Consider the following 26,455-nt stretch of genomic DNA (forward strand, 5'->3'; position numbering starts at 1 on the left):
TGTAGGCAAATTACATAGACATATATTTATATGCATATGAATAAAAACACATGTACATATTGTACAATATCTTGGCTTTTTAGCCAAACCAAACCATGAGAAAGGCTATTTTGCCACAGAACACAAACGTCTTTAAATAAGTGCAAATAGTTAATGAGACAAAGAATTGTAAAGCATTTATATTTTTTTCCATTCCATTTTTTTTCTCTGTAAGATCACATAATACAACATGAAAATACTGTGCAAAGACTCATATATGTACATACTGTTTAAGTGTTTTCTTTATTCGTGAGAAGCTGGTGCCATTATGTAATTTATCATTATCATCATCATTTGATGTGACACGGTCACACAAATGCTGTACTGCCAAAAAGCTCATGGCTTGCTTTACACAAAATCTTTGTGCCAGAACAAGAGCACCGACTCTTTAACAATGGAAGGAAATGTGGAAGTGAGATCAAATAAAACATCTTTCCACTCAATCACAGCAAACTCAAACCACATTTTACAATCATATCTGTGGCGATGTTATTCATATATACCGTCTTTGCTTGTTCGTCATACTGTGAAAACATATTTCAAGCGCATGTTCCATAATTAAAGGGTTGAGTTTTTGTTTTTTAATACGGTGATGGTACAGTTCTCTCTTTAAAGCCGTTTACAAAGTATCTGTGAAATGCTTCATTTAGTTGTTTTCACTCAATAATACTGTGGACAAAACGACTCAACATTTTGAGAGATATCAGCGATGTGTGATGTGTAGGGGTATGTTAAGGCCTTGTAAGCCTGCGCTAATGTTAGTGAACTGGTGTCTGTCTCCGCGGTGCAGGCTGAATGAATTATATATGATGCTTATAGAAAATAACCATGTTCGACAACAGCACTGTTGTGGGGATTTTCATACACAAGTTAAGATTAATGTGCAGTCAAGCTGCATAAGAAGCTAAAATCACGTCCATGTTTTCAGAAAGCAGTGGCAGAGCAATGCAATCATGTGCAACATCTGTTCCAGCTTGATAGCAAAGACAATTCTGTCATCATTTACTCACCCTTGTGTGTCAAAACTGCATGACTTTCTTGCTATTGGAGCATTTACTATACACCACCAGTTCAAATTTGGAATAATATTTTTAAAAAGAAGCCTCTTATGCTCATGGGAAGTACAGTAATATTGGTGCAATTTGAAATAACCGTTTTCTATTTGAATATATTTGAACATGTAATCTATTCCTGTGATTTTCAACATCATTACTCCAGTCTTCAGAGTCACATGGTCCGTCAGAAATCACTCTAGTATGATGATTTGCTGCTTAGTAGTTATTAATAATGTTTTTTTTTTTATTATCAATGTTTCCATGCAAGTATATTAAATGGGGACTGCACTTTCAATCTTCAAAAAGACTGTCAGAGGTTTTGGAATATAGTGCGTCAGTGCATTCTATAATGTTGCTCATTTGTGTTCCATAGAAGATCCAACATTCCATGGAAGTCAATGCGGGTTAAGAATGACACAACGGTGAGTAAAAGACACGCTTATTATTTTGGACTTAAAGGAGTAGTTTTGCTGATAATTTACTCACCCCCATGTCATCCAAGATGTCCATGTCTTTCTTTCTTCAGTCGAAAAGAAATTAAGGTTTTTGATGAAAACATTCCAGCATTTTTCTCCATATAATGAACTTCAATGGGAACCAAACGGTTCAAGATCCAAATGAGTTTCAAATTTGAGCTTATAAAACTTAAACTTTTTTTTTAATCTGGAATCATTTAAAGCCCTTTGAGCAGTTTGCACTGAAACTGTCTTTTGGACCTTGAACCGTTTGGTTCCCATTGAAGTCCATTATATGGAGAAAAATGCTGGAATGTTTTCATCAAAAACCTTAATTTCTTTTCGACTGAAGAAAGAAAGACATGGACATCTTGGATGACATGGGGGTTAATAAATTATCAGCAAAAGTTTTTTTAAAAGTGAACTTCTCCTTTAACTATTCCTTCAACGTCCAACCTATGATACGGTCAGAGAATAGTGATGAAAGTACAGTGATTAAGGGCATTCACTCTGACAGTGATTTCAAGGGTCAAAATGACATGCTGTAAGTGGCAGCAACTGTTGAGCAACGATGTTAAATTGAAGGATATGAGTTGAGAGTCAATGTTACTGCGTTCACCCGAGAAACTTTGCATCCAACCTTTTGAGTTCATAGTGAGGGGATGCAAAGGTTTTGCGAAAGAACGCAAAAGCATTCAAATGTTTTTTCCCCCTACGCATCTTATATTTTTTCCATCACCATGTCCCTTTATGGGCACCATAGAGTCGAGGTAATAAAATAATGCTGGTTATTAATTCTGCAGTCATATAAAGCACCAAACTGACCCAATGACTGCATAATAATTAACATAATTCCAAAGTCATAATTTGGGATGGAAAAATGTCGAAATTTCACTACTAAGTACCAAATCAATGTACTTATTTGTGAGTTTCTAATAGCTTTGATTCAGTTTCGGGTTCCATACTGCAATATAGTGCATTTAAACTGCCACTGGTGTCTGTATTATGTGATCAGTGTGAAACTGATCCAATGCACGCACAATTCATAATTAAACATAGTTTAAGATCTCCAGGGTAGGGTTGCACCAACCATTTATGAGCTGGAACGTAAAATCCCCACATAGAGGCTTAGTAACTACTAGCTAGTTTGTAGCTAATTCGGTTGCACCATTTGTTCTTAAAGGCTGAACTGCCTTTCATGCAAGAAATAAATACGTATACTTTTGACTTTCGAGATCTTCGACTTTCGACAGTAGCTAGCAGTTCGTAAACGCTCTGTAAAAGTAGCTATAATGCGTAGTCGCATAACATGACGTTTACCGTCTATGATCCAATAGCAGCAGAAGTTTAAAGCTGTGTTTCATCCTAACTTCTTTTGCCTCACGTAATAACGGTAAAAACAAGTTAACATTAAATACGATACTATTTAATCATGAAAAATATTATAGGTAGGCTATTTTATACGTACATAACATCGAGAAAGTCTATTTGAAGGATCAATAAATAAAAACGGATACAAAAAAACATAAGAAATGGCATTTATTTGTCATTTAACATGCACAACACGGACCGATTAGCCCCTGTATGTAGCTTGTGTTTGTGTTGAAGAGCTGCTAACAAATTATGTTGATGTAATGTAAAACAAGAGCTTATTGATTGCAGTTCAGTTTATTATTATTATTAATCCAACTGTTACTCCAGGTTAGAGGCTTAAATATGTAGTTCATATGTAGAGTATGCACAACTTTGCGCCTATTTACGTCAAAACAAGGCAATGTTGTATTTTACACACACAGTTGGTGCAACCGTCCCCAGATGATGAAAGACTCAAAGTGGAAGTTTTTTGGAAGTCAATAATTAGCCCTTCAACGTCAAATACATTTGGAAACAAGAAGAGGAAGCATTTTAACTTGGGGGAATGTAATGTTGAGCCAGTGGATTTGGGCATCGCTAACACTCTCAACTGAGAATTTCATGTGTTACGAAGAGGAAATATTTTGAAAGGGTGAGCAGTGCGATTATGCATTGCATGTTGATGCTATTATTAATTTTTCACACACTTAAATTGTATGCAATTAGTGTAATTATAATTCTGTCCATTGAACTCTCAATGTTACCATCGCCAAGGTCCAATATGAAGTAAATGCCACAAAAATTTGTCAGTGCCTTGTTATTGTTATTCACTCAGATAATTCTCTCATTCTCATACTTTCATACAGACACACATTTATATCGACAAGAAGCTCCTCTAGCCTATTAATTTAGAGCAGCATAAAAACGTACCACTGTTGACCAATGTATTTTTTTCGTCCATTTTTTCTTTTTTTTTTTTAAAACACCCATTTGGAAACAAACCTTCGAAATAATTTTGCCTTAGTTACAGTTACATTTACAGAGTTTTCCATCATTCACAAACAAAAAAGGCCAGTTCACACTAAGAATGATAACTATAATGATAGTTTTAAAATCATTATAAATATAAAAGAATAGCATGGCACACACCATAACTATAGCAATTTCGGCAAAGGAAAGCGATATTGTTGGAATCACTTTCAGAATGATTTATAAAAACATTGACAGCCAATCAGATTCCACCCTGCCTTACAAAGCTCGAGCATTTAAAGCGGCAGACGACAAAACTGCAACGCGTTTATAATAAACAGATCGTAATCGTGCGGACGCTACTATAGCTATCGCAATAGTTTTCGTTCTTGGTGTGAAAGGGCCTTATAGGTCTGAGGCTTTCGTCACCACACATGTAATGCAAAAATGAAAAGAAACCTGTGGACGACAAAATTTACCGAACACAGCGATGCTTAATTACAGGCTTCATCCCAAACGCTCCTCCTTACCGAATGATGGAGTCCGACTGGCCTAAATTTGGTTGTAGGCACTAGCGCTAGAGAGGCCACTGCGTCGTTCCATCTCTTTCTGTCAGTTTGCAAACCTCGGCTCCATCCGACCGGCTGTTCGCGGCACAGGTGAGACCCCTGAGACAGGTTGAGTTGGGGAAGGTACCAGTAGGTAGGCGAACACTTTTAGGAAACCGTCTTCTTCCCGCCTAACTCACCTTCCTTCCGCTCAATCCTCATGTAGGGCTCGAACGCTGAGGATCCGCACCCGTATCCCGATGGGAGTTCGTGATGGGTGCCGCCCAGGAGAGGCATGGTAAAGCAAAGTGAGGGTGGTGGCACTCCCAGACGAGGCGAAGGTGGAGTCCCACCTAAAGAAGACAGCGACAGTCCGAACGTCCCACCGTTTCCCGACCCGGGAGCCGTGGTGGTGCTACTCACCCCCGAGGAGGTGGACACGGACGGGCTGGCCAGTAGAGAGCCATTGCCAGGGTGCGTGTGAGCCAGCAAAGGGTTTGGGGGAGACAGGAGGCGGCCTTGCTCCAGGAGACGTAGGATGTTGCACGTGGCAAGGGATTCGGAGGTGGACGACGAGCGCTTGTCCGTGTCCTTGGTCTGGTCCTTCTTCTGTTTGGTGCGGCGGTTTTGAAACCACACTTTCACCTGTGAAACAAGAGCGAAGTTTTTGAATATATCCACACTACTTTTCAGAGGAAGCAATTTGTTAGACACTAACAGTTTCGAACTCGTTAAAGCTACACTGCGTGATTTTTACCCCCATCTAGCGGTGAAAAGGTAAATGACAACACTATCTCACAACCAATTCGTACAAATTCGACGAATGAATAAAAAGTGTCTAATTCGTACGACCTCACTCGTACGAATTTGTACGATTTGTCTAAACCCACGTGATGGTTAGGTTTAGGGGCGGGGTCAGGGGTAGGTCATTCGTATGAATTCATACGAGTTGGCCAATTCGTAAAATATGTACGATTTAGCAAAATCGTACTAATTCGTACGAGTGAGGTCGTATGAATTGTTACGATTTAGCCACTATTTAAAGGACAACTCCGGCGCAAAATGAACCTTTGGTCTAATTACACATTGCTACCTAGTCAACCGTTATCTGAGATTTGTTTTCATGATTGCCGAATGTAAATAGTTTTATCTCTAAAAACAGTTTAGCCTATAGTGCTAGTATAATGCTAGTATATAGGGCATGGAGTAATGACTAATAAAAATCGCTTGTTATTACCACTAACAAGGCTCAAAATAGCCCCACACCAACACGACAGCATAACAAGGGCCCCTACATTCAAACCGAAGCATTGAGAACTTTGTCAGTGTCCATAGAGTTTAATAAGAAGATATTTTATAGACACAGTCAACTTCGCGAATACAGGAAGAAGCCATCTTGGAAAAATAGTCTCTACCAGTCGATCTACGAGCGCCGATCCAAGTGCGCTGAACTGTGCAGAATCTCATATGGTCCGTTGTTTCCAGAAGAAACACAAACACAAATCGTTTACTTCTCTTCAATATGTACACGTAGCCTACTGTTCGCGCTCACCTTATCACCTTCACATCTCACCAGCGCACTTGGATCGGCGTTCGTAGATCAACTGGTCGAGACTATTTTTCCAAGATGGCTTCTTCCTGTATTCGCGAAGTTGACTGTGTGTATAAAATATCTGCTTATTAAACTGTATGGACACTGACAAAGTTCTCAATGCTTCGGTTTGAATGTAGGGACCCTTGTTATGCTGTCGTGTTGCTGTGGGGCTATTTTGAGCCTTGTTAGTGTTAATAACAAGCGATTTTTATTTGTCATTACTCTATGCCCTATATACCAGCATTATACTAGCGTTATAGGCTAAACTGTTTTTAGAGATAAAACTATTTACATTCGGCAATCATGAAAACAAATCTCAGATAACGGTTGACTAGGTAACAATGTGTAATTAGACTTAAGGTTCATTTAGCGCCGGAGTTGTCCTTTAATCATTCGTCGAATTCGTACGACTTGGTCGTGAGATCGGGTTGTATATGACCATCCAGTGAATATTAGTTTCTGTTCCTCTCAATTCCGATTTCGTTTTAACTCCTACGGTGGCCAATGTAGTCCAAGATTAACATGGCTTCCAGTTCGACCTCGTCCATGAGTGTTAACTCAAACGTAAACGCGAAAGGCGAAGCTTGAATTAACGGGTATGTCCCTCTTTGGCTAATGTACATTCGAGATGGAGGGGCAACATGGCGACCGACATTAGAAACCCTTACCTGTATGTATTTTCAATGGCATATTATACACTCACGAGAATACTTTACTACTTGAACGAAGTAAATATACATTAATGAGCACACATATTTTTTAAAGACCTAAGAAGAATAAACTAAAAGAGTTAGACTGTGTAGCTTTAAGAATCACCAAGACTGCATTTGACGTGATGCGTAACACGAAAATGAACCTCATTGGTTCTTGCTGAAGCTCAAACGTGATGCGTAACATGAGAATGAACCTCATTGGTTCTCGCACGTCAAGTGAACATGCTTGAGCATCCGTTTACCACGACTGATGTGTGAGTTGATGAATGTTTATATGTGAATAAAAGTCTAAATTCAATCGATATATAAAGAGATTGTGTCTCCGGAAAATTTGGACTAACCACTCAATTCATATGGATTTCTCTTTATAAACTTTTTGAAGCATCAAAATGTAGTTGTGCGGCTGTCAATGGAGAGAGAGAAAGAAACCTCTCAGATTTCATCAAAAAGATCTTCATTGTGTTCTGAAGATGAGCGAGTCTTATCGGTTTGGAACGACATGAGGGAGAGTAAATACTGACAGAATTTTCAATTTTTAATTTGTCAAATGATCACAAAATTAACAACACAACTTCCTACATGGTTTGAGGTCCCATTTATGTCTATCATGTATCGTACGAGTTTCATCCGTGGGTTCTGCGTTTGGAAAAAACGTGCCTTCGCAAGCACCACTGATTTGGGATCGTCTGTTCAGCAATATTGACCCTTGGGATGTCACAGCAAGGCTTCTCTTCATAAGTGAAGATCAATGAAGCATGTTGAAAAGTGCACTGAACTCATGTTAAACCTCTGCTGACCTCAGGTTAAAAAGTGCACTGAACTCTCCATGTCCTTGTCCTGCATGTTTAATTGATACAGTGCTACTTTACTGCAGAGTGTATTCTGGGTCGAGATCATAGAGAAAATCAGGCCAAATGAAAAATGCATTTCCTCCTGACCGGGTTTTTACCTGTCACCTGCTGCTTTGACCCACCCTGGGGACCGTAAAGTAGGACTATACATGCGCACAAACGCATCAACACATCGTGAGCTCTCAGAAATGCACATTCACACTCATTTTCTCACTCTTAGTGTTTAGAGCTCAAGTACATCAGATGATTGAGGTTCAGATCCCACTTCTGTGAACCACGGCCATCGAGCAGAGCACTTAACACTTGTCCGCTCTATAAGACACTTTTGACGCTTTTCTCCGTGCTCAAGAAAAAAAAAAGATTTTATCTTTGCTACAAGTGCTTTAGATTCATGGACATACAGAACAATAGCCTGTATGTGTGTGTGTGTGTGTGTGTGGAAAACTTGCTTGAGGTAATATGAAACTATATTCACTTCTTAGAGTGAAATAGAATATATTCATGAGAAAACTCTATAGGATGGGACTTTGTATCCATTGATTGAACTTAAAAAAAAGGTTTGAAACACCACCAAACCTTGGTTGAAACTTAAAGGAGTAGTTCACTTTAAAAAAAAAATGCTGATAATTTACTCACCCCCATGTCATCCAAGATGTCCATGTCTTTCTTTCTTCAGTCGAAAAGAAATTAAGGTTTTTGATGAAAATATTCCAGGATTTTTCTCCATAAAATGGACTTCAATGGGAACCAAACAGTTCAAGGTCCAAATGAAAGTTTCAGTGCAAACTGTTCAAAGGGCTTTAAACGATTCCAGACGATGAATGAGGCTCTTATCAAGCGAAACGATCGCTCATTTAATAAATAAATAACAAAGTTTAAGTTTTATAAGCACAAATGCTCGCCTTGCTCAGTTCTGTGACGCGTGTTCGTGACTCTCCTGTTCGAACTTGTTCATCAAAATTAACAAATCTTTTCTCGAAGGGTCCTAGATAAGACCCTTATTCATCGTCTGGTGTCGTTTAAAGCCCTTTGAAGATGCACTGAAACTCTCATTTGGACCTTGAACCGTTTGGTTCCCATTGAAGTCCATTATATGGAGAAAAATCCTGGAATGTTTTCATCAAAAACCTTAATTTCTTTTCGACTGAAGGAAGAAAGACATGGACATCTTGGATGACATGGGGGTGAGTAAATTATCAGCAAAAGGTTTATTAAAAGTGAACAACTCCTTTAAGAGTCCTTGATGACGTAATTTGAAAAGGAACATTATTTCATAGGAGAAGAAAAAATGAGGATTTTTTTGTTTTGTAATTTAGTATAACACGCCCTTATGAATCTTCAACCTACTTAATAAATGTTATTCCAAATTTATATATCCTGAAATAACAACAATATTAAGTAGCACTTCTGTATTCAACACTGAAAATAAATGTTTCTTGAGCAGTAAATCAGCATATTAGAAGGATTTCTGAAGGATCATGTAAATTACATTTTAAAATATAAAATTATTTAACGCATAAAGGCAGCCCTGGTGAGCAAAAACCAAACGACACCAAACTTTTGAGGGTGTGTGTGTGTGTGTATTTATCCCTCTTGTTGGTATGAACTGCATTCATTAGGACGCTATAAGAACGTTTGACCCCGGGTCCTGTATTGTTAACGTGTGTATGAGTGTCTAGTGTTGACCTCCATGATGACAGCAGCTCTTGTGCTCGCAAACGCACACAGGAAATTAATTTCAGTTCCTGTAAATCCAGAAAGTCGCTAACAGATGAATAAAACCTGGACTGTTTCGCAAGCAGTAATACAGCTGAGGTCTGTAACACTGAGATCATGGACTCAGTGTGGCCATTAGTGTGAGGATAATGAGATTGTGTAGTGATCCCTTAGAGCTTACGCCAGCTTGCTGATGCTATGGGCCCTATTTTAACAATGTAAGCGCATGGTATAAAACGCACAAAGACGAGTCCGAATCCACTTTTGCTAGTTTAACGACGGGAAAAATGGTCGGCGCTCCCGGTGCGTGGTCTAAAAGTGTTGTCCCTAATAGGTAGGTGTGTTTTGGGCGTAACGTTCAAAAAAAAGAAAATCCTGAATTTCCCTCTCACATTCCCTTTAAAAGCCAATGGCGGATTCGCTATTTACATGACGAAAATTGCAAGCAACACTTAGTTCACTTTTAAAAAAACTTGGACCAGCAGCCCATGTGCGCACAGATGCATTTGCTATTTAAACAACGTGGCGCAGGACGTGAAAATGATGATAATGTGGTGACGTTGAATTCCTGAGAACGTGCTGTAGTTCGTTTATAGCCTAATTTTAGCTTTTTACCTCTGGCAACTGCATAATGATTTCCATTAGCTACACGAAAGTAGTAATAGTAGTCCTTTTTTGATGGATAGATGGGCTTTTTGGAGCTTCAAAAACTTAATTCATTCCCATTATGAAGCTAGGAAGAGCCAAGATATATATTCTTTTATATAACTCAGATTGTGTTTGGATGAAAGATGAAAGTCCTATGGCTTGAGAGTGAGTAAATTATGGGATAATTTTAGGGTAATTACAATTTTTGGGTGAATTAACACTGTAAAACATTAATGTATTTGATAGTATACAAATTATGTATTTACATGCTCACCTTCTTTATATTTAAAAGGTTTTATTCTTATGTCTATAACATGTTTGCGGTGCTTAAAGGGACAGATGTTGCGGTTTAGCCTATAGTGGGCGGAGCTTAACTGGCCCAAGAAAACCCAGCCCTAGAACAGCATTCAGCTTTACTGCGATTTTAAGGAGGGTAAAAAAGAAAAAAAAAAAAAGTTTAATAGAGGAGAGAAAAGACGAAAGCAAATCTCTTCAATCGTACATCTACACTATTGGAATGAAATCCCCTTTAATGAGATGGAGGGTTCACCACTGGGGCAGAGATTACTGAACGCAGGATCTGGATGACCTGGATTTGGTCTCTCGCCCGCGGCGACCCAATCCACTCCGCTCCCGAACTCCGGACCGGCACAATGCACTATAACCTTCTCTGTGTGCTTACGTGTGTGTCGTTCTTCTGTGTATGTAGGCATGAATGATGGTGATTTTGTGCACTCTAGTCAGGGCAAATGGTGTGTAACGGGACACAAATGAAAATGAGGTTGCATGTCTGTTGAACAGGGCTCATTCATGAAGCATTGTAATAAAAATTGTACCTTATTTAATTTGCACATGAACTGATGCATTTTATGTTAATTTTAAGTACATTTCATGCGTCATGATTGAAGTCTCAGGAGTTTGTATTTTATATCCCTAAATTTAAAGTATACGCATACAAACTTAGATAGATAGATAGATAGATAGATAGATAGATAGATAGATAGATAGATAGATAGATAGATAGATAGATAGATAGACAGATAGATAGACAGATAGATAGACAGATAGATAGACAGATAGATAGATAGATAGATAGATAGATAGATAGATAGATAGATAGATAGATAGATAGATAGATAGATAGATAGATAGATAGATAGATAGATAGATAGAGACAGACAGACGGATGGATAGATGGATAAACGATAGATAGATAGATAGATAGATAGATAGATAGATAGATAGATAGATAGATAGACAGACAGACAGATAGATAGGCAGATAGATAGATAGACAGACAGACAGATAGATAGATAGATAGATAGATAGATAGATAGACAGATAGATAGATAGATAAGACAGACAGACGGATGGATAGATGGATAAACGATAGATAGATAGATAGATAGATAGATAGATAGATAGATAGATAGATAGATAGATAGATAGATAGATAGATAGATAGATAGATAAGACAGACAGACGGATGGATAGATGGATAAACGATAGATAGATAGATAGATAGATAGATAGATAGATAGATAGATAGATAGATAGATAGATAGATAGATAGATAGATAGATAGATAGATAGATAGATAGATAGATAGATAGATAGACAGATAGATAGATAGATAAGACAGACAGACGGATGGATAGATGGATAAACGATAGATAGATAGATAGATAGATAGATAGATAGATAGATAGATAGATAGATAGATAGATAGATAGATAGATAGATAGATAGATAGATAGATAGATAGATAGATAGACAGATAGATAGATAGATAAGACAGACAGACGGATGGATAGATGGATAAACGATAGATAGATAGATAGATAGATAGATAGATAGATAGATAGATAGATAGATAGATAGATAGATAGATAGATAGATAGATAGATAGATAGATAGATAGATAGATAGATAGACAGATAGATAGATAGGCAGATAGATAGATAGACAGACAAATAGATAGATAGATAGATAGATAGATAGACAGACAGACAGACAGACAGACAGACAGATAGATAGATAGATAGATAGATAGATAGATAGATAGATAGATAGATAGATAGATAGATAGATAGATGGATAGATGACAGACAGACAGACAGATAGATAGATGGATAAACGATAGATAGATAGATAGACAGACAGACAGACAGACAGACAGACAGACAGACAGACAGACAGATAGATAGATAGATAGATAGACAGACAGACAGACAGACAGACAGACAGACAGATAGATAGATAGATAGATAGATAGATAGATAGATAGATAGATAGATAGATAGATAGATGACAGACAGACAGACAGATAGATAGATGGATAAACGATAGATAGATAGATAGACAGACAGATAGATAGATGACAGACAGACAGACAGATAGATAGATCGATAGATAGAATTTCACAACCCTGACCAACAGATTGAAAGTCCAAAGAAATGAAGGACGAATTGTCCAGTAAAGAGGAGAGCGGTGAACACCTGTTCCTCTGCTGATCTTCAGCACTTCTGACCCGTCCCGAAGCGCAGTGCCCTCTCGCTGCCCTCCTGATCCCACACATGTGATCCCGCTCTGCTTATTCCTGACCACTATCTGACCTCTCCTCTGAAGAGCTTGCAGGTCATTAATCTCATGCATCTTTACGAGGGATTTCTGCGTTAGCCGAGGCCTGAGTTGATGTCTTTCGAAACTCTCCCGGCACGTACAGAACAGGCTATGGCACAACATAATATGGTCTGAGGTAAACACACTAGTGTGATGTTGTTTGTACACTACACACACTTTCTAACATGCAGCACAATGTGTAGAGTTATGGTTACTGAAAGGAAATGCGCATTATTGCATGCTTAACTCTTTCTCGCTCATGTTACCTGATCACCCCAGTGAGTCGCACCTGTAACCCTCGTAACGTTACGCCGTAGCCTACTCTTTACCGAAGCACATGTTCGCGCAGGTTCAGCCAGGGGTCAAACCGGTCTTACCGATGGCTGGTAGATATGGCTCTATAATCCTCCTAACAGCAAAAGCATTTGGACTATTATTAGTCCCCTTCCCCCAGCACTACTGGCTGACGGTCCCTCGTGCATGCGTGATCAGGCAAATTAGGCTTACCCTGTGTGGGCAGATACTGGTGGAGTGAACCACAGCGCCTCCAGTGGCCCACATTCAGCACTGCAGTCTAGTGGGCATCTCCAGTGGAGAGTTCGCATTCACACCTTAATTCAGATATTTCTAATGATTTCATGTACATTTAAAACACTACTTTGTCATATTTATATATTTATATTTTTATATTATTTCATGAACATTTAAAACACTGCACTTTGTCATATTCATATATTTATATTGTTATATTACATATTATTTCATGTGCATTTAAAACACTGCACTTTGTTACATTCATATATTTATATTGTTACATCATTTCAAATTATTTCATGTACATTTAAAACACTGCACTTTGTTATATTAATATAATTATTGTATATTATTTCATGTACATTTAAAACACTGCACTTTGTCATATTAATATAATTATTGTATATTATTTCATGTACATTTAAAACACTGCACTTTGTCATATTCATATATTTATATTTTTATATTATTTTATATTATTTCATGTACATGTATAACACTCTACTTTGTTATAGTTATATTTATATCATTTTATATTTTAATTATATTATGTACATTTAAAACACTACTTTGTTATATTAGTATATTTATATTATTTTAAATTTGAATTATTTTAAATTATTTCATGTACATTTAAAACACTACTTTGTTATATTAATATATTGATATTGTTATATTTTTATTTTCATTATTTTAAGTAGCTACATTTAAAACACTGTACTTTGTTATATTAATATAATAATATTGTTACATTAAGAAACAAAATAATCATTCAACACAGATGTGATGGGGTTTCTAATACAGCCACTGACCATCGTTCTCTATTCTGGCTTATATACACGCACACCTATCTGTCTATCCATCCATCCATCCATCTATCTGTCTGTTTATTCATCCATCCATCTATCCATCCATCTATCTGTCTGTTTATCCATCCATCCATCTATCTATCCGTCCGTCCATCCATCATCCATCCATCCATCCATCCGTCCGTCTATCTATCATCCATCCATCCGTCTGTCCATCCATCCATCCATCCATCCGTCCATCTGTCCATCCATCCATCCATCTGTCCATCCATCCATCCATCTATCCATCCATCCGTCTATCTATCCATCCATCCATCTATCTATCCATCCATCCATCCGTCTATCTATCCATCCATCCATCTGTCTGTCTGTCAATCCATCCATCCATCTGTCTATCCATCCATCCATCCATCCATCTGTCTGTTTATCCATCCATCCATCTATCCGTCCATCCATCATCCATCCATCCGTCCATCTATCCATCCATCCATCCATCCATCTGTCTGTCTGTCAATCCATCCATATATCTGTCTATCCATCCATCCATCCATCCATCTATTCATCCAGCCATCTGTCTGTCTGTCAATCCATCCATCCATCCATCTGTCTATCCATCCATCCATCCATCTATCTATCTATCCGTCTGTCCATCCATCATCCATCCATCCGTCCGTCTATCCATCCATCCATCCATCTATCTGTCTGTCCTTCCATCCATCCATCTATCCATCCATCCATCCATCCATCCATCCATCCATCCATCCATCCGTCTATCTATCCATCCATCCATCCATCCGTCTATCTATCCATCCATCCATCCATCTGTCTGTCTGTCAATCCATCCATCCATCCATCCATCTGTCTGTTTATCCATCCATCTATCCATCCGTCCGTCTATCCATCCATCCATCCATCCATCTGTCTGTCCATCCATCCATCCATCCATCCATCCGTCTGTCTGTCTGTCCATCCATCCATCCATCCATCCATCCGTCTATCTATCCATCCATCCATCCATCCGTCTGTCTGTCAATCCATCCATCCATCAATCTATCTATCTATCTATCTGTCCGTCTGTCTGTCTGTCTCTCAAACTTCTCTATTTGTTTGTCTCTTACACACACGTTCATCCATTAAATCCACAGCTTTCTCGTGGATGAACTGAAAGCAACAATAGATGGGCGTTAAGCAAGCCAAGGGATCTTGGGGAAAAAAGACCAGACACATTTAAGTGCTTCATATTCAGACAATGAACCCATTCAGTTCATGAATGTTCATCGATACGTTCTTAAACGTATTAACAGGTTTTTGTTAATAGTATCAAACACAGTGCTTTCAATAGATTATCTGGCTTGGATACACAATCAAAGTAAGCACAAAGCAGAAATAAACCAAGTTGGCAAATCAGTTTGGCATTGGCAATTCTTCACCAAACGGTGTATTCCCATCTTAAATCCCATTCGGATTGATACATTTCACTTGTGGTAAGAGTCCTTCTGCCCTAGACTGGAAAACGGCAATCTTTGGCTTGATTAACACAAACCCAGCGAGAAAGAGAGAGACTCTGGACAGTGATGCAACCCTCTTTATATAGTCTATCCTACTACTGAGTGAAACAGGATGATGTTTATTCTCCCAAAACATTAATGGAAACCCCTCATTTCAAGGTACAGAGAAACACAACCAGCTCATAAGCAAATGGGGAAAAATTGCAAAAATGGTATATCATTAGCACAAGAATGCATGTGCATGAGAGAGTGTAAAGAGAAACACAACAGGTTCAATCGAGTGTTCAACTAGAATAAATAAACACACAAATGGTGTTCCTCTATCTCATTAGCACGAGGCGTGTGGTGTGTGTGTGATTGTGGCCACATGCTGCTGCTGTATTGATGGAAAGATTGAGCACAGTCTCAGTCGAGACTCACAACTACCCATTTATTTCTATAAAGCCCCTGTTTAACTCCGCGAGTTTGCGAGATTCCAGCTTTGTCCTCGCCCAAACAACGTCCTGCCCATGTTTATTCTATCCAAATTCGGCCATTAAAAACCTAAAAAATCATAATCGGAGTATGTGGCCTCTCCTGGACGGGGCTTGTGTGTGTTAAAAACACTCATTGTGCTCCTCTCTGAACTGCCACTCGCTCGCCTGATATAAAGCTCTCCTTTTAAGAAACAAAGTGCTGCAGAAAGCTGTTCATTTCCTCGAGCTTTAAACTCAGCTGTAGTTGTTCTTTATTTCACTTTTCTATCGTCTCTCATTCAGTGATGCCAGGCCATTAAAGCACCGTTGAGATAAGGATAACGGTTTAACTGACAGCTTCGTCTGCACCCACACACACACACACACACACAGCAGCATCTCGGATCATGAATATCTAGCAGATCTTCTCCGTGATCAATGCGTCACACACTCGTGTGCTTCAGGTATCCTGCTGTGTTACGCTGGAGCGGGGAGCCACCTGCTGGGGACGGGCTCTGTCCAAAACACACATTTCCAAGGGAATTCCTATGGTTTTTAATACTTTACATTTAGATAGATAGAGAGATAGAGAGATAGACCCACCCAGGGCAAAACTGACCCGCAGAGAAGCGACAGTACACTTCATCTTCATCAGGACACTCGCACTCATCAGCTCTATCAATTTGTAATGCTGTTCATCAAATTAAAAGTTGAATAAACTCTTTAAAAGTCCTCAATTGATGCATGTAAGAGTGGTTTATATACAGTTACAAAACTATGATGGTGTCATATGTAAATATCTGTCCATCTATCTATCTCTATATGTATCCATCCATCCAACCATCGTTTATCTGTCAATCAATCAATCCACCTATCATAATCTATCAATACATCAATCCATCATCTATCTATCCATCTATCTATCTATCTATCTATCTATCTATCTATCTATCTATCTATCTATCTATCTATCTATCTATTATAATCTATCGATACATCCATCATCTATCTATCTATCTATCTATCTATCTATCTATCTATCTATCTATCTATCTATCTATCTATCTATCTATCTATCTATCTATCTATCTATCTATCTATCTATCTATCTATCTATCTATCTATCTATCCATCCAACCATCCATCCAACCATCCATCTAACCATCTATCTATCTATCTATCTATCTATCTATCTATCTATCTATCTATCTATCTATCTATCTATCTATCTATCTATCTATCTATCTATCTATCTATCTATCTATCTATCATCCATCTATCATCCATCTATCATCCATCCATCTATCATCCATCTATTGTTTATCTGTCCATCAATCAACCAATCCATCCATCTATCTCACTTTGCCTATATTTTTCATTAATGCTGGCCTATATATTTCCTCTAAAGTGTAAAGGTAAAAAGTTCAATCTTAAAAACCTGATCGTTGAATTCTGTTTGAATACGAGTCTCTATTATCTTCTAGACTGACCGGTTTCTGTATTCTTATTAAATCACATTGAGAGAAAAAAAATATAGCTATATATATCAAAGACTTGATAATTACATTCCAATCTGATGCGAGAAATAATAAATCGTCACTTTTCTCACATAAGTCCATCAGAGCCACACAGACTGAGATTGAAGCCAACACAATAAAAACAGTTTTCGTTTATGGCCGTTTAGCCTACATTAATAATTGAACAGAGATCGTGTCTATCATTACGAAGTTTCTTATGCACATTTTCTTTTTCAGGAGAGATACACAAACTTGATGAAAACTTCATGACGATGTGTGTAGAGAGAGTCGTGTTTTAGTGCCAGTGGAAATGTCTCCACAACTGAGGCGCAACAAGTCTCGTGCGCGCGCCTGACGGGAGATGGCACTTCATTTCTTACTTTCTTTCTTTCTTTCTTTCTTTCTTTCTTTCTTTCTTTCTTTCTTTCTTTCTTTCTTTCTTTCTTTCTTTCTTTCTTTCTTTCTTTCTTTCTTTCTTTCTTTCTTTCTTTCTTTCTTTCTTTCTTGAGAGAAAAGTGACGATTCATTATTTCTCGTTAAAGGCATGTATTTCATAACAATCAAAATGTGCAAAACTCGGGCGCGCGCGGCTACATTATTCTCTTGTAAATTGTAAATCTTTAATTAATGGTGTTGGATTAAATAGATTTGGATTCAGATGTAGGCTATGCTGAATTATTGAATGTTGCGGTGTCCTTCAATATCGTTGGAAACATAACACCTCCAAATATGACAATGAATGCGCATTAATTATAAAAAGATTAAAAGACCCGTTAAACGTTAAACGTTTATACATGTGCATCACTCTTCGGGTAAAGTTGTAAAGAGAAATCTATGTAAAGAGAAGTATATTTACACATTACATTTTATCTGTAGCCTAAATATCTCAACATTATTGAATAAACTGAAATGCAGATAGCCTAGATTTTGTACAATCCGAAAGGGAAGATTGATCCACCCAGGGAATTTGAGCATGAATGAATATGAATTAGTATTAGCACTTACAATCTGTGTTATAGCCTATGCAAATTTCAAAAGCAATTTCATTCAAATGAAAATGCTTTTTGTTGTATTGAACATTATTTGTTGAGTGTCTCCAAAGTCTTGAGTTTTGCTGCACGCATCTGTTCAAAACAGAAATTATTTTAAGGAAACGATTTACACGCTGTTTTATCTTTTGAAGTTCAATTAAAACTTAATCAAAGCAGAATATGCAGATTAGTTTCTTCGATGAAATGATTGGTTTTGCCTCTTTATTCATCATTTAAATACTCGCTGCTTTGACAGAACATTTCACACGATTACATTTCTTTAGTTTTGATTGCAATTAAGACAGTCTTAATATTCGTGATTACAAGAAATTCTATAGAAATATGTTATACAATAAATCTATTTGCTTATTTTGACTGAGCCTACACAGTTTAAAGCTGATGAGATTTGTTTTGATTCGTTTATATCCTTCTATTTGACGCATTTTCATGGATCATCGAGAGATTAATGACTGGACTGATGGTCACTTCTTTTGTTTTTCACCGTTTTAATTTTATATGATCCCGTATAGTTTTAAATAAATAAATATATATATATTTAAAGAAAAAAATATTACATTTCACATAAAGTAGCCTACATCATAGAGTAGCCATATACTCGACCAAAACGTATAAAAACAGTTTTTTAATTTACCAAAATACTGTTGTCTATATGTTTCACCCTCAAAACTCCATGTGTTTGTATGAAAATATATCATCGTAGTTTACTAAATCCACTTTAATATTTCCAGGTGTAATAATGACCTCAGTCATGCGCCCCTAGTGTTCAAATTCTGACCTCTATATACTAAAAATATTTTATTTTCTAATAGAAAACCTATTTAATTGTACAGTAGTCTATGCTATAGGGAATTTGGAATCGGGTTTTTATTAATTCGTTTCAATTCATTAATTTGTAACAATGTGCCAGTGTTTTACGCTCCTATTAAAACATAGAATATAACAGGCGGGAAAGAGGCAAGGTTTGAAACCATGACAGGAAACATCATAATATTTATTTACCATTACAAAACATTTGAGTAGCAATGAAGTGCTCAAACTAGAGTTTGAAATAAATAATAACCAGTGTATATTTACATTGTTGAATCATTTTTTCATGGCGATCTAAGACCCGTGGTCTGTGCAAATACATCGGAATTGCTTTGAAATTACATCATTGTGTAGGCTACTATTCATAAAAAATACCGCATTAAACTGAAATTGCTTGCGTTTTGAAAATTGAGCCACCATGCACATGATAGTGCGTCTACACACGTTTGTGTGATTTATTGAGGTGAATTATACGATATACATATTCTACGTGTAATTTGACACATGCCTGATTTAGTCATGTTAGGCGGATCCGTGAGTGGGCTAACAAATTAGTCGTTTAATCGTAACAATTTTGTCCGAGGAAAGTTTTTATTCGATTTTTAAATCACTTGGATAATATCATATGGCTAAAATAAATGCAACTTTATGAATTCTGAGAACTTAAAAAAACGAGACAAGTAAATATTCAATCTGGAGTGACGCAGTTCGTAATGCATGAAAGATGACTGGACAACTGGGCCACATTTTTCTTTTTCTTTTTTTTCCCTTCACGTCTGGATAAAGAAATGCCCCGCCCACTAACGCCCACTGTGCGAATACTAATTATGAGTATTGTGCTCATAACAATGGAAGCTGACATGCCAGCATTTGCAGGAGATTGTTAACTCTCGCGCACGATTTGACGTTTACACACTCGTTAGATTTTTGCCAGTTTGCCACACCACTGTAATCAGTAGCAATTGCTTTGACAAAACAATTAATTTAATAAAACGAATTATTTACTTATTAATTTGTTTGTTCATTCAGTCGTTTGGGTTTAGATTTATATTATATAGGATATATCCTATATATATATATATATATATATATATATATATAGGGCAATTTCATATATATATATATATATATATATATATAGGACAATTGATTACATTATTCAGAATCATTCAACGATCGCTATGGTAATTTCTTTTTTCATATCCCAACTTATATAGGCCTATAGTCTATACATAGCCTAGGCCTACATAAAAAACGATATATATATATATATGTGTGTGTGTGTGTGTGTGTGTGTGTGTGTGTGTGTGTGTGTGTGTGTGTGTGTGTGTGTGTGTATACATTATTTTATTTAGAATGTAACGATAGATATGGTCGTTTATTCATGCCATCTTATATAGGCTAGGCTAATTATTATTTAGCCTACTTATTTAATCGTTGGTGCGTTCATTTATTTATTATTATTTTATTATTATTTATTTATTTATGTTGACTTATTTTCCGTTTATTATTAATTCTATTGGTCAGATTCGACGGTCGATTTAACGTCGTTTCTTCATATAGGCCTACAAACTTATTTATTTATTTATTTACTATTTATTTATTTTTTCTTTCGCCTATTTGTCACACACAATGTCCTTTCAACTTTTTCAGCTTTTGCATTTAATTTCATAAAGCCTACTGTAATATTGTATTTTCTTGGCGTTCATTGTATTTTGACATTGTCATTGAGGATAATGCTGTCACGTAAAAAAAAAGTCTGTAAGACTGTAAATAGGTTTTGTGTTACTCGCACTATAAAAATCAAGAACAATATATTTAGAGTCATTTTTAAATAATAGTCTTCAAAGGAAATGTTGAAAATGGACATGGTGCTGGTGTAAATGCTTCTTTTTCAATCTACTGATGCATTTTACATAGGCCTACAACCATTAATTTAGGGCTAAATCTGAACATTGGTGCATTAATAAATAAAAAAATAAATAAAAAACACTTGAAGTTCGAAAAAGAAACGATGATCTGATGTCATAAAACATATTACATGACTCTGAGGAATAATTCTGTTTCACAAAAACACAATCAAATTGCAGTTTGAACTGTTGTCAATATTAACACAACATAGTTTCACCTAGGCTATATAGCCTAATAATAATAATACAAATAAATTCAGAAACAAAATATTTTATAAAAAAAAAAAAACATGCATTTATGCATTGCATAAAAAAAAGCAAATACGTAGCCTAATTCAGAAGTGAAGCGCACCAACACGTCTCTAAAGCACGGTTTCGTGTCGTACCTGTGTTTCCGACAGATTGAGCTGTCTCGCGAGCTCCGTGCGCTCGCGCCCGACCACGTACTGACAGCGCGTGAACTCGAGCTCGAGCCGGTAGAGCTGCTCCGCCGTGAAGGACGTGCGCGTGCGCTTCGGCCGGTCCAGATCCAGGCCTTTCGGCAGCACGATCTCCCGGATAGTGCCCTTGGCGTCTGTTCGGGACACACACACACACATCATTTAGGCTACTTATTTTGTGTTGAGATAGAGACACATCTCCTAGATTATAACGAGTGGGAGAACCCTAAATATATTGTGACGCGTTTAAAAAAAAACGGTATGAAAATAAGTGTTTAGATATTTGTTTTTCATGACAGGACACTATGAACTTATAGTTCAACATAAAGGTTGGTATTCCTTACTCGTTTAACTGGGTAATGATAAAGCAGGCTAGTTTAATCGAGATTTTATTTTTATTTTACCAATATGCAGTTTCTGCACACAACTGAGTTTCCAAAGGACTTGCAAAGAGAAGCACAGTATCTTGATGATTTTGCCCTTCTGCTGAGGTTTGGCATTATGTTACATTTGTGGACATTTTCTATTGGTCTATCAAATCATAAAATAATAATAATAAAAATAAAAATGTTATTCATCCAAGCAGACCAGAGCTTAGAATTACATTTGGCAATCATTTTCAGACATTGTTTTTAAATCAGGACTGACATGACATCAGATCTCATGATGTCAGATAATATAGTAAAGTAAATGTCTGTGCTATAATGCAATATACGTTCCATCAGAAGGATTATTGGATTATATATATATATATATATATATATATATATATATATATATATATTGGAAGCCATAACCAAAGCAACATTTTTATTTATCATCATAAGTTGTTTTGAGTGTGTGTGCATGAGATGCAACAATATCATTAAACCCAACATTATTATCCTCAGGTAACTGAATTAAACACAACTATTCGAGATAACCGTTTATTGATGAAACCAAACATATTAAAGATATTTTTAAAAGATGTTAAACACATTGTTTCTCTCATCTTATCATTGGTTTAAAGAAATTGAAAGAAGCCTAAAATAAAACCATACCAAAACTGCATTATTATGAAATAAAGACATCATACATGGCAATGAATCATATCTGTCAGGGTGGGAGTACAAGATACTTAACTTTCCAGAACTTTAAACCCGGTCATTATTAAACTATATGATATTATTAGAATGGATTCAATCAGCTCTGTTTTAAAATGATGTGGTGTTAATATTTAGCCTGACATTCATAGCTCCGCCTATCTGGATGTCTGCCTGGCAACCATGCAAGCTCAGTATATAGTATCACACTTGGATGAACTGTAGGCTGATATCACAATAAGATGAATGGTATTTGTTGATAAAGAGCACAGATGTTAATGGCGAAAGCGTCTGTAATTGCGTTTTCCTCGCGGTTTAATATCAGCGCGAGCTCATCGAGCATGACGACACAGACGAGCTGACCTCTCCGTGACCCCGGTTCTCACGAGGACTCCGGCGCATTCAATAGCAGCTTTAAAAACAAATAGTGACACCGGGGATTATGTTGGGATTGTGGGCTGACTGAGACACTATTGCACGACAGTTTCAATTTCACAAAGCATTTTGTGTCCATCTGAATCATAATTCTTGGTATTTAAGAGCATTTAATCATTTCATTTTAATAATTTCATTGCCACAAATATGGCTAAACTGAAAACATAAATGCACTGAAAAGTCTAAGTTCAAAACATTGCTATTAACAATACATATTAAAAGTCGTTATACGGCTGCATGATGCAAACCATTCCGATGACGGTAAAATATTTAGTGCATTGATATGCATGTATTATTTAAACATTATTACCACACCTGCTCGTCTTTTCTTTTTTTTTTTTAAACAGAAATGGGAACACGACAAAATGCATAAATGTTAATTGTAAAATTATTTCTGGTGACATTGTTCTATACATTAACGATCACGAGGTTAGGCTATAATATAAAGGCTATATACACTGCTCAAAAAAATAAAGGGAACACTAAAATAACACATCATAGATCTGAATGAATGAAATAATCTTATTAAATACTTTTTTCTTGTTTTTGCTTTTTACGTGTTGTTTAAGTGTTGTGTTCCCTTTATTTTTTTGAGCAGTATAGGCCATACATTCTTTATAATATATATATATATATTTTTTTTTTCTGCATGGACCTATTTCTTAAATTTGTGCTCTATCTGTTATTCCTTTTTCTCGGTTTAATAATAGCAGGATTTCATCTGTGTGGAAAAATATGTGCTCTTCCAAATACAAATATAGCCTTCTGTGAATAATGTTCATAAAATCACATTTTAAAAATGGACCACATTTTGAGATATTTTGAGTGAATGTAGAACCGGCAAGTGTTTGCATTTTTATGTTTTTACCGTCTTTGTTCATGTTATTTTAGCTTATTTGTTTTTACACTCATGTTTGATTTACCAGTATGACGTTAAATAGGTAGCTACATAATCCATTTCATAAATTCCAAGCAATATAAAAGACACACCTCTCGAAAACAATGCACTTTAATATTTATAATAGCTTATTTAGAACATATACATCTATGATATTTTTCACTGCATAAAATTGTGATGTTTTAAAAATATTATTTCATTTAATAGGCATCATTTTAATATTGTGTTTTGGGCAAGTTTATTTTGTGCATCAATAGCTATTTGTATTAATGTGTGACGTTAATTGTAAAACTAAGATATTTAGCCTATACATTTAATAATCTTAAAAATAAAGGTTATTTATTGGCATCTCAAGCTCCATGAAGAATCTTTCCATTCCACAAAAGATTCTTTATAGTGGAAAAATATTATTTGGATTTTTAGAATGTTCTTCACACTAAGAAAAAAATACGAAAATTCCGTAAAAATAATAATATTCACTCTTTTATGGAACCTTTCATGTTTAACGGTGTAACTACACAACCAATCAATTGTTTTGCATAATTTTAAGCGGATTTTATTAAAGACATTAGTAGAAATATATAGCATATAGCTATTTTTTGTTTGTTTTACTAAATAACGCCTGTTTAAAACCAAACAGGAAATGATGTAGTCCCGCTAAAATTTACAGCGTATTCTCACCTCTGACCAGAATCCTTCGACAGTAGTCCGGATCGACTCCTAAAAGTTTATCGTGTCCATCCTCGCTGGATGAGGTCGGTGTGGACGCCGAGGTCCCCGGTGTGTCGGTAGAGCTCTGCACAGGTGACCGGTTCCCCACTTCAGTCCGGCTCTTCGAGTCTCTCCCGCGCTCACGACACAATGCGTTGGATCCACAGTGGTTTCGATCCTCGGCTATTCCATCGCCCATACTCGTGGCTTGATCAAACATCTAATAATCGAACTGTTTTAGGCTATGTGTCCGCTTACTTTTATTGGGCAATTTTCAGTTTAAATAAATAGGCCCAGTCTGCGTAAATTGTTTCCTGACAGAAATGGGGAGGTTAGATAATTCCCAAAACAACATCAAATTAGAATCCAGCGACGGAACCGAGTTTCTGCCCAAATGTTTTCGCATGTTCCGGCATCGCATCCATTCAGGAGGAGATGTGTAAAGAAGGGAAGGAAGGTGGAGGTGGAGGGGGCCCTGTGGGCATGTGGAAGGACCCTCCTCAGCTATAGGATCGCGCTCAACCCAAAATACATTGTGCATATATGCGCTGGGCTTCAAGATCTGTGACCGAGGCACTGGGAGGCGCTTCACTGCTTAACCACGTAGAAGTAATTCCACACAACAAACATGGACCCGAGCAGAACAAACTTTCCCTTTCTCCGTGCATGACTTATATAGTCAATTTACTCGATGACTACACAAGTTGTTTTTTTTCTTCTTTTTTTTTCGTATTTGCTCTGGGCTGGGTTACAGAAGCTCCGGAGGAAGAGCCAGCGGATTTCAGGATTTCTTCGGGAGGAGGGAGGCGCTCATTTTCACGTGGGACGAATATAATAAACGACAAAATGCAAGTAAATAAATAATATCGGCCTATTATCGGTGTATACTCTCAACACAATCCGCTGGCTTCAGCCGTCACGTTAACATGTAATTCCAGAGTTGTCTTTTATTTTTTTACTTTGACTGACGGCACTGACGTCACTTCCGGACTGTAATCCATCAATTGATTGATAAACAGAGACGAGTAAGAACACGAGGTGCTTTCAACGCGCATTATAGCTTCAGCGAAATGTGAATAAAAATATCCCTGTTATTTTTAGACTTTATGCTGCTCGGTAAGTGGAATAAAAGATTGTTTTTTTTAATTCTTTGTAATCGCGTTTAATTATTTTGCGCTTGCTGAATAACGGCCAAGGCAAATGTGTTCGAATGCGTCATTGTTATAAAGTAAGCGCCTAAAAATACGGCACTATTATTTAATTAGGTTAAGTCTTTTTGTTGTTGTTGTTGTTGTAAACTAAATCATCGGGGAGAGGAACACGCCGAGGGACAATAACATTAATTCATTAATGAATAAACTATGAATAGCCTAAACTTGAACTCTTTTTGAACTGAAGAAAATACAGCCAAGAAAAAAACTAAAAGAGCTTATATATTTTGCGCATTGACACTATTGTTTAAGCTAGGCTACTTTTTTTATTTTTAATAGGCTATTGACAAATGCACAGATAACGTCCTCAAAGTTTGTGCACGGGAGAATGTGCATACAAGTGTTACAATTCAGAGAAGGGTCGGTTTGTACCGATATCAGCGATGCGCCATAAGAACATTTTTATTTCAGTGAACAGTTCCCAAAATAACAATTTTTCTCTATAGTGTGAAGAACATAAAGAGCATTTTTATGAAAGATTCCATTTACGGTAAAGGTAGGCCTACTTTATGGAACCATATGC

The 26,455-nt window shown here is 36.7% G+C and overlaps 1 protein-coding gene across 1 annotated transcript; it reads right to left on the reverse strand.

Moving 5' to 3' along the window:
* vax2 (ventral anterior homeobox 2) lies at window positions 1-25,774 on the reverse strand. Its single transcript, XM_039658357.2, has 3 exons — window positions 24,692-25,774; window positions 21,542-21,729; window positions 1-5,064 (listed from the first exon to the last, which is right to left on the reverse strand). The coding sequence occupies exons 1-3, from the start codon at window positions 24,939-24,941 to the stop codon at window positions 4,588-4,590; spliced, it is 915 nt and encodes a 304-aa protein (XP_039514291.1). The 5' UTR covers window positions 24,942-25,774; the 3' UTR covers window positions 1-4,587.
* Between the last annotated feature and the right edge of the window lie 681 nt (window positions 25,775-26,455).

The sequence above is a fragment of the Pimephales promelas genome, chromosome 1 (assembly GCF_988280905.1).
Source record: "Pimephales promelas chromosome 1, fPimPro1.hap1.1, whole genome shotgun sequence".
Lineage (NCBI taxonomy): Eukaryota > Metazoa > Chordata > Actinopteri > Cypriniformes > Leuciscidae > Pimephales > Pimephales promelas.

Bases quoted from the DNA above. Each gene is read 5' to 3' on its own strand.
- vax2 (XM_039658357.2), bottom strand. From the start codon at position 24,941: ATGTTTGATCAAGCCACGAGTATGGGCGATGGAATAGCCGAGGATCGA. The intron at 21,730-24,691 runs GTGAGAATACGC...TGTCCCGAACAG, and splicing joins TCGAAGGATTCTGGTCAGAG to ACGCCAAGGGCACTATCCGG. The intron at 5,065-21,541 runs GTACGACACGAA...CTTGTTTCACAG, and splicing joins TCAATCTGTCGGAAACACAG to GTGAAAGTGTGGTTTCAAAA.